The 10,450-nt window shown below is 37.7% G+C and overlaps 1 protein-coding gene across 1 annotated transcript; it reads left to right on the top strand.

Annotated features, from left to right (window-relative positions):
* Positions 1 to 1,948: 1,948 nt before the first annotated feature.
* On the top strand, positions 1,949 to 10,104 carry LOC128210775 (monocarboxylate transporter 12-B-like). Its single transcript, XM_052915126.1, has 6 exons — positions 1,949 to 1,967; positions 2,266 to 2,514; positions 4,980 to 5,123; positions 6,753 to 7,529; positions 8,547 to 8,597; positions 9,319 to 10,104. The coding sequence occupies exons 1-6, from the start codon at positions 1,949 to 1,951 to the stop codon at positions 9,420 to 9,422; spliced, it is 1,344 nt and encodes a 447-aa protein (XP_052771086.1). The 3' UTR covers positions 9,423 to 10,104.
* The last annotated feature ends 346 nt before the right edge of the window (positions 10,105 to 10,450 follow it).

Raw genomic sequence — 10,450 nt, 5'->3', positions numbered from 1 at the left:
AATGTAGTTTACCTGATTTAAGAGTGCAACGTTAAGCAAGCATTTCTAGTGAGCCTTGCTAAATCACGTATCTGTAGCATCAAGGTTCGTGATAACACCGTGTGTTCACACCCTGCTCTATGCTGAGGTTGACCTTCGGAGAATATATAGTCGCCGTTATAGTTTCTGAACTCGTCGAAGATGAGGACTACTCACACGTACATTACAGATGTGTTCATTGCTGTCAGTAAGCAGTCATAGTCACGTTGAGACTGCCGTTTTCATACTTGTGTAGTGTGTGCCTCTAAAGGATCTTATTTAAATAACATATTGAAAAGCAGTGCAAAGCGCCATGTCTCCCAACTTCCAGCCACACACGATAGATGGTAATGATAGATAATGAAATCTTTACTAGGACAAATAATACTGCTTCGAACATGACTATTCAAAGCTACATACGTTTTCTTTTCATTTGTACATATTCATGGCAGTCATTCAAAGCACGATTATACCATATCATGTCATTTGCTATGTTTCGTCCTATGTAGGTTTGAAGCTGAAGGGTTTGTGATTTTTTTTAAAAACATTCTGTCCGGTTCAAGTTTTAGGGCAAGTTGGGATTTTCACTTATAACTTCAATACCATCAATTCAATTTAATTCATACTTCAAACAGCTGTTCAAGACCATCACACAATAAGGTTGTATAACTCCATATCATCCTAGATACAAATTATAGCCCCTGATTGACTTAGGAACTTAGGTTAAAGTTTTAGGCTACATTGTGTGCGGTTAAATTTGTAGAGTTCGGTTTAGTGCAGGGGATGTATGTCAAAAGATTGCGCCACTAAGTTACCCCCCCTCTTACGTCAATTCCTTGAGTTGCCCCCTGAGTTCGTCGACTGTTTAATGTATTCTTTATTATCTTGGACGCATGGATGATATATTTATTGATTATATTTGAATAAGTTTGAAAATATCGGCTAGAAACAAAGTACAAAACAAGCATATTAATGGGTCTGTTAAGTATCGTGAGTTTGAAGTAAGTTTCACGTTTCATGTTATATTTATAATAAACCAGAAGGCCGTAGACCCATGAGGCATAAAGTGCGCAATGGTGACAAATAAAAATTATATGTAATTAAGCGGTAGCATATTAACTCATAACTTTTAAACAAAATTAGATTTAGAACAGGCATACATTTATAAATCACCAGTTCGAGTATTTTTACTTTTCCGAGTTCATAAAAGATCATCCCTTTCAACCAAAGTGCGAAAATGTAATTACCTATAGAGCGTATACAGGAAAGGTATTGGGGTAAATAATTTTGATATGCATGTTAATTGACGTTTTATATGACTCCTCGGCCATTTGTTTTATCGAAAACGACCTCGGATGTATGCTGGTACATCAGTTTAAGTACTTAGTAAAAATTCAACTGTATTATTAATCAAATGTAGTGTTTTAGCTTGTATTTGTATAGTATCTAAGTTTAAATTGATTTCCAATGAAGCGTATTCTTGCAAACATAATAAAGATTCCCAAGGGCAAAGTCATTAAGTTTAACTGATAAATAAATTACTACGCGATCTACTTGCAGCGTTGTTAAAGTGTATCGATTTCTGACATCGTAAACCGTCCATATCCGTTGTTGTTTTCGATAGAAAATGACCGAGGAGTTCCGAATGCTATTAAAGTTGCAAGTTAACCGCTATATATTATATGAAATTTCATAATCATGAGTTTGTGGACGAGACTATTATTCAAGTAAGAGTGTACAACAAAGAAGTCCGGATGATTTTAAATCAGGTGAAGCAACACATTATGTCAACATCAATAATGTTAACTCTGTTTTAAATACACTATAGATGAGAACCACTTTGATGTCCAACCTTTGTTTTATTTATTTATTTATTCTTTGCCTTGGCATCTAGATTGTAGTTATATTGATTATATTGAATTTATCCGCCATGGGCTCTGTCTTTTATCGTGAGTTTAAAATAAGCGTTGATATTTGTATTAACACTGCCTTTTAATAAGGCGGTATACTATATGAAACTTAATATCTCGAGTTTATGTAAAAGTCAACTATCGAAAGTATGTTTATATACATGCTATTAGAGTACACTTACAATCATAATCATTTAGTCGTTCGTCCTTGTGAAGGATAATTGTGATTACATATTTATTCGTTTCGATATGATAGGCAAATACGAGCAGGTTGATTCAAATATCCAGAATGAAAAGGATTCATGTTATAAACTGGCTGATTTAATTTCAACTTCAGAAGAAACATGCGAATGTCAAGCAGAACTCGTCGTTAAGAAGGGAGATCCTGAAGATGATTGTTTTGAAGATCTTGATACAGGCTGGGCATGGATGGTTCTGATCGCAAGTTTCTTGACGTTCTGTCTTGTAGGGGCGGCCATTTACGCCGTTGGAATAACGCACGCTGTTCTCCTTGACAAATATGGCGCGAGCGTTGCCGTGACGTCATGGGCTGGGGCCTTACACAGTGCACTGAACACGCTTGGAGGTGACAAAACGATTAAATGTTTATTTTATCAAATATTCACTTTAAAAATAATTTTAGATGAGTGTTTTTTATATTTGTGTGACATATATGACGAGAGAGCGTTATTTATATTCAGGGTTTATCGATCTTCTTCTCTTCTTTGAATAACAAGTTTCATTTAAGTCATTAGTGTACCGTGATTAAATTATTGTATATGAATTTAATCTGGTTAATTTGATGCTGTGTTTAAAGGAATCTTATGTGCAATTATGTACATTTGGGATGTCTGGTGACCCCATATTACTTTCGTATCATTTTAAAGGGTTTGAAGTAAAATTTTATTCAAACTACCATTTGCGTGTGAAAGCTTGTAAAACATGGCTTTCCTCGTCCGATTTCAGTCGAAACGAAGAAAAAAATTATAAACCGCAATAACTTTATCTATTGGTTACATATTAATTGCTAGATTCTCATCCCCGCCCGCCCCTTATATTTCCCGCCGCCCCTTATTTATTGACTAAAAAGTAAATGTTGAACTAGGGACTGTTTTTGCGTATCGGTTCGTAGTCTGGTTCCCTGCTTACTGATAACGATAGTGTTAGGGGAAGGAACTCCAGACTAGTGTCAGGGGAAGGAACTCCAGACTAATCGGTCCGGTACTGTCCGGGAACGGCGTTTATTCATACCCACGGTGTCGACGTATATCATTCACATGCAAAAAAGGGTAATTGTAACGATCGTGTTCGTGGGTCATCTAGAAACACATGTTTATGGTCCCTTATGCAGTAAGAAAGAGCATGAACACATATTCAAAGGTGAAACCTTCATCAAGAAAAAAGAAATGTCACTCCGCCCATTTAATTCAAACGGATGAAAATCAATTTTAAATTATCTTTTATTGGCCTTATGTTTTTTGTGCATTCATTTTACATATAAGTAATTCAGGTAATACTAAATTCATATGCGGTAAACAGGCATCAAAATTTATCACGATCGCCTTGGCACGATTAAACATGATCGCCGTTGCACGATTAAATATGATCGCCGAAGCACGATTTAACATGATCGCCATGGAACGATTTAACATGATCGCCATGGCACGATTAAACATGATCGCCGTGGCATGATTAAACATGATTGCCGTGGCACGATAAAACATGATCGCCATGGCACGATTAAACATGATCGCCGTGGCACGATTAAACATGATTGCCGTGGCACGATTAAACATGATCGCCATGGTACGATTAAACATGATCGCCGTGGCACGATTAAACATCATCGCCATGACACGATTTATCATGATCGCCATGGCACGTTTTAGCATGATCGCCATGGCACGATTTAACATGATCGCCATGGCACGATAAAACATGATCCCCATGGCACGATTAAACATGATCCCCATGGCACGATTAATCATGATCGCCGTGGCACGATTTAACATGATCGCCGTGGCACGATTTAACATGATTGCCGTGGCACGATTAAACATGATTGCCGTGGCACGATTGAACATGATTGCCGTTGCACGATTAAACATGGTCGCCATGGCGCGATTAAACATGATCGCCATGGCACGATTTAACATGATCGCCATGGCACGATTAAACATGATCGCCATGGCACGATTTAACATGATCGCCATGGCACGATAAATCATGATCGCCGTTGCACGATTAAACATGATCCTCATTGCACGATTAATCATGATCGCCGTGGCACGATTAAACATGATCGCCGTGGCAAGATTAAACATGATTGCCGTGGCACGATTAAACATGATCGCCATGGTACGATTAAACATGATCGCCGTGGCACGATTAAACATGATCGCCATGGTACGATTAAACATGATCGCCGTGGCACGATTGAACATGATTGCCGTTGCACGATTAAACATGGTCGCCATGGCGCAATTAAACATGATCGCCATGGCACGATTTAACATGATCGCCATGGCACGATTAAACATGATCGCCATGGCACGATTTAACATGATCGCCATGGCACGATAAATCATGATCGCCGTTGCACGATTAAACATGATCCCCATTGCACGATTAATCATGATTATTCTAGTTGTAGAAAGTATCGACTACATGTACCATCATTATAATGCATTATGTTTGCTGAAAGTGATATGTATTTTCTAGGCCTAATACCTGATGTGAAATCAATGTTTTATTCGATAAACGTGCATGGGAACCTTAAACACACAAACCAATTGCCCTGTAAATAAACACCGACTATGCGTTTGTCATAATATGGATGTATTTTGTGCTTCCTAGGATTCTCCATTCCAGATTGTTTTACATTTAACCTGAGCCATAGTCATAGCCTTGGTCTCCTCGTCGATGGTTGCGGCGTCGTCATATTCCCTGGCCATAGCTTAACATCAATAAAAACATAGTATAGCGAAATTTGGTATTCGTGGAAACTTTGTGAATAAGCGCATGAGTAGCAAGCTTGTATTTATATTTCAGCACCGCTATCCAGCTTGCTGATAGATCGCTTCAGCTGTAGAGTGACCCTTGTGCTGTCCGGGGTCTGCTACACGGTCGGGTTTCTCGCCACTGCGTATGCGCCAAACATCTACATCGCTATATTCACATGCGGGATACTGGCAGGTATACTTCAGAGCACATTTCATCATAGGATGTCTTCGGACTCAATGGTCTTTCTCATCTATTATTTGAAAAGTTTAACACCGCCTCTAGTCCAAAACGCCTGGGAAAAGATCGCTGAAAAGGTATTTAATCCAACGCCTTGTTCTCGGTTTAAAGATACTTAAGTCAATGAAGCGACTCTACTCGATCCGAAATGAAATAAGTCTCTTTAATTAGAGTAATGATGAAAAACTTAAATAAACTTGACAGATTGAATAACGAACATTTTTGTACGGTTTCGTAAATTTCATCGTCAAAAACAAACGACCAAATCTACCAGAACCACACTGGAGCACTCTCAGAGAACAAGAGAGTTCCTCATCTCTCGTCAGAAACTTGGACCGATCGTTGGAGCAAAATCAAGCTGTTAGCCAACATTAATATGAGAACAATTATCAGTAGTTTACTCAGAGGTGAGATGGAGGTGAAACCAGTGATGTTTCGATGTAATCAATAGGCCACACTCATCTGATAAAACTAGCTTTAAGCAATTCTTAAATTATGCATAGTTGTTTGTACTATTAACGATAACGATTGTAGAAGTAACTGAGCTATGATATTTGTAGACAACACTTTTAAACTGCTTTCGATCATTTCAATATTTAGTATTATAAAAACGAGTTTGCCATACAGTCCCTAGTTGCCGTTTTCCCAAAAAAACGTGTTTGCCATTCAGTCATTAGTGGCCGTTTTCCCAAAAAGGTGTTTGCCATTTAGTCATTAGTGGCCGTTTTCCCAAAAAACGTGTTTGCCATACAGTCATTAGTGGCCGTTTTCCCCCAAAAAACGTGTTTGCCATTCAGTCATTAGTGGCCGTTTTCCCAAAACACGTGTTTGCCATTTAGTCATTAGTGGCCGTTTTCCCAAAAAAACGTGTTTGCCATTCAGTCATTAGTGGCCGTTTTCCCAAAAAAAACGTATTGGCCATTCAGTCATTAGTGGCCGTTTTCCCAAAAAAACGTGTTTGCCATTCAGTCATTAGTGGCCGTTTTCCCCAAAAATGAGTTTGCCATTCAGTCATTAGTGGCCGTTTTCCCTAAAAACGAGTTTGCCATTCAGTCCCTAGTGGCTGTTTTCCCTAAAAACGAGTTTGCCATTCAGTCCCTAGTGGCCGTTTTCCCCCAAAACGAGTTTGCCATACAGTCCCCATTCAGTCCCTAGTGGCCGTTTTCCCAAAAAAGATCTAAGTTGATTTAAGTCTAAATTACCCGAGTGGTATACTTGCATATTATTTTGATTTGAACTTTAGTCAGCATTAAAAATGAACACCTAATGGAGGGAAACAAATCAAAGTGTTGTCATATGTGACGTTCATACAGATTTAAGATGATTGTGGTTCCGACTAAAACCCTTTATTGAAACAGCCTGCAGAACAGTTTTTGGTTGATTAAGAATAGAGCTCAGTCTACTTGTAGTTAACATGTCCGATTAGCAGAGAGGTCCTCCGGAAATGTACAAAAAAGCAAAACAATATTGTAGCAATCTCGATTTTACAGAGGCTATTTCTAAGCAATGTCAAGCGCGCACCACTAACGCTTTCCTTTTGTGGACAGAAAATAATTATGTACATTGAATTTCTGACTTTTTCAGGAACCGGGGGAGCTCTCGGATACACAGCAAGCATGGTTGTCGTTGGTTTCAACTTTCGTTCAAAACGCAACTTGGCACTAGGAATATCAAACGCAGGGATCGGATTTGGATTGTTCGCTCTGGCACCTGTAATGCAAAAGGCAAGAGAAGAGTATGGGTCAACTGGATATTTCCTAATTATGGCAGGTTTAACAGCGAATATCGTGACCTTCGGGATGCTTTGTTTCCCAAGTGAGCTTGAGTTACATACACATCGGACAAGAAATCGTAAAGAAAAAGACGCATCCGAGAGGTGTTCATTTTTAAAGTCTTATTTTATGGTGCTCTCTAACAAAGGCATACTAGTGTTGTGTATTTCTATGATGTTGTTCTGTGTTGGCACGTATCTAGCATATATGTACCTTCCAAGTTTTATTGTATCTACTGGAATAAGCGCAAGACATTCCGCATTACTTATATCTTTATCCGGTATATTTTCCATAGCCGGGCGAATTCTTACAGGAATTGTGTCATCAAAGTTTCACGCTAATGTTATTGTTATATATTGTGGATCAATATGTGCGGTTGCAATATCACTTATAGTGTACCCATTTATTTCAAAGCATTTTATTGGACACGTTATATTCGTAGTTATATACGGACTGCTTGTGGGCTCGCCTTACGTGGTAGCTATGCCCGTTAGTCTCATGTTTATTGAAATGCAACATCTCGCCGTGAGCCTGGGACTTCAGTTTTCCTTCGGCGGAATCGGCGCAATCGTTGGTCCTGTGATAGCTGGTAATTATAACCACATTACATGCTTTCTACAGATGGTTTTAACCATGTGCCACTACAGAGGGTTTTGATTAGCAAAGGAGTATTACTGTTTGCAAATAAAACTAAGCGAATGAACTAGTCAATTAGCAAATAAAACGCGATTGCAATGCTATTTGGCACCGAACTGACGGTCAATAGCAGCGCTTTCAGTTTGGTTTGTATTCGCACCGTTTTTTAAGAGCGACAATAACACTGGTCGGATTTAGTTAAACCAATGCCATCTGTACAAACATGGATGTTTTGCGCGGGCATAATCTTCATTAGTTAGTTCCATATGACTCTTAAAAGTAAAGACCAATACGCTGATAGCGGCGGGCGGTTTCTTTAATGTGTGAATTCTATCGACGGGTTATATATATTGATTTCCAATTCACTTAATGGATTGATGGATCAAAGGCAACGAACATCAAATCCTTTTAACATGTATTCAACATTAGAAACGCTAAGTTTATTTGCAAACAGTAGTAATTAAACCAATACACCCGCGGGCCGCTTACCTAATATAAATTGAATATTCAATGAAAAGCTTAATTGCAGTTAATGTTTAATTGGCATATAGGTCATGTCTATTCTTTTTCAAAAGACAACAACAACTATTTTTTATACCGTGGAAGAATTTTCATTGTCATGTATGCGTAATGTTAATTCAAAGATTCCTTTGTCTAATTTGAAGAAAATGGTTGTGGCCTACTTTAAAACATCATGAAAAGAACTCGCTCGGAAACACTTTATACATACAGTCCAAAGTATGAAAGAGCAGTACGATGGAGACTGTGTATTGACTGCAAGTGTGGGTACAACTCTGTCAGCCTCTAGCACCAGCCATAGCGCAACACAAGCACTGACAAGTCATACTCGTACCATAAGATCCTATAGACAAGGAGATAAATACCAATAATTTGATTGGTGTATTTTGACATGAACGTTTAAAACATTTGCCATAATGCTAAAACAACAACGATCATAATTTATTTTTAGGAATATTGGTAGACCACTTTGGCAACTACGAAATGTCTTTCATTGTGGCAGGTACGTGATAAAGTTACTATGTTATTATTACTTACTTTTTAATTTGTCTTCTTTTTATTCTGAGATATGATCATACATTCTTTTAAACATTATAGTGCTTCGGTTATCATTTGTCTTTAAAAATGTTACCCACTGCTAAATCGTCATATAGCATTATAACGAACAGCCAGACCGAATTTGAAGAGGTACATCCACGTCAGAATCTGAATGGATGGTCCTTATAATGCAACAAAAAGAAAGAAATGATGCAGGGCATCAAGGCGGCGCGATAGAAACTATTTAGATTTGCTTGTATTTTAATGATGCAATCTTTAGCCAAAATCTCAGCGTTGCATAGATCTACAAAATTCCGTCAAGTTGAAATTTTGGCCCAAGTTTGGATACTTAAACTACAAGCACACTTAAAATATTTCACAAGAGTATAAGCACAAAAACATAGTCTTGTATAGGCTATGAAATGTTTTCATATCTTTTCAATCAATTATGTTATCTTGAAATTAACGCCACTCACTTGTTTGTTTACATCGGTTCAGGCCCATGGTGACCTATGTGAGAACCCCTTTAGGTCACGTGATTCCTCGCTTTAAGTTTTAACGCCCGCTGCTCTATATTTCAACAAAATATATATTTGGTAAAGACCGATGATCTTTATATATACATCGAAGGGACATATGCCGACCATGTATGACATGATTAATGCTTTATTTTACTTTTTCTACAGGTGTCTGCGTCCTTGTCTCTGGAATCGTTGGCATTCTTAGTGTTCGTTGCAAAAGAGCGTTTAAACAGTCAATAGAGGTGAATGTGGACGACCCCAAAACCTAACTAATGCGATCAGGGACAAGAAAATACGTGGTTCTGATTGGTCTACACATGAGCCGGATTTGCGGATATACCGATGGGGGTCAAAAGCACTGGCATAGAGAGAACATACAGATTTGAAAGAACAAAACTCACAGATGATGGTGACTATCGGGGCGAGAATCGTTGTCAATACTGTATCCTGGATTTGCATATCTATTAAGGAGACTTTACCACAGGCGATTTAAAGTTTCAATAAAGTTCAAAAGTTCAAACTGCAAAAACAATTTACATATTAGTAATGTTTATGCAAGACCTTATCAAATGCCATGATACCAAACGTATTTGGGAATTCAGCCATCACAATTCAACATTATCACCAATGGCAATTAGATCACAAGCTTATATGTGTGTTCATTGGATACCTTGAACTCGAGACAGAGGCTATCTAAGTACGTGTATATTTCCATAATATATTTGAATATATAGTAATGGAGCCGCTATTCATATCAATGGATTAGGTTTTCATAAAATTATTCATCAAACGTTGAAAGTTGAAACTTCCTGCATTACATGATACCTTTTTAAGCTAATTAGAATACACATTAAAACCGTCGACTTTTATATCATACCACAAAAGTGTATGTATACATAAACTATCAAAGCGTTACATTCATCTTTGAAAGTATAATCATTCATAGCAAACACATACAATATACATCATGCATGACGGCAGAGTCATATATAATATATAGCCAACTAAAATAAATGTTTTCGTATCAACATTCATGAGGTATTATTATTCAGTGTGCTATATTATTTGGTATTTTAACAAAGGTATATATATATAGAACTGAACATATAACTAGAGCGGAATAACGCAGAACAACTTTTCCTAGAATGAACTGTTCTGAACTGCAAACACAATTATGGATTGATATGTGATGCTAAAAATATGTTCCCTGAAACAGGAAAATTGATACCAGCGGTCAGCCAGCATTTTAGACTCTGTGACTTGCTTCAGGTCACTAAAACAGAGGTGTTTCTTTATC

The sequence above is a fragment of the Mya arenaria genome, chromosome 12 (assembly GCF_026914265.1).
Source record: "Mya arenaria isolate MELC-2E11 chromosome 12, ASM2691426v1".
In the NCBI taxonomy this organism is placed as follows: Eukaryota; Metazoa; Mollusca; class Bivalvia; order Myida; family Myidae; genus Mya; species Mya arenaria.
Note: the sequence above shows the minus strand (reverse complement) of the source record. Positions and strands in the feature narration are given on the sequence as shown.

What these genes read in the sequence shown, in the direction of transcription:
- LOC128210775 (XM_052915126.1), top strand. An exon ending in CGTTGGTCCTGTGATAGCTG is followed by an intron (nt 7,530 to 8,546) that starts GTAATTATAACC and finishes ATTTATTTTTAG; the next exon opens with GAATATTGGTAGACCACTTT. An exon ending in AATGTCTTTCATTGTGGCAG is followed by an intron (nt 8,598 to 9,318) that starts GTACGTGATAAA and finishes CTTTTTCTACAG; the next exon opens with GTGTCTGCGTCCTTGTCTCT.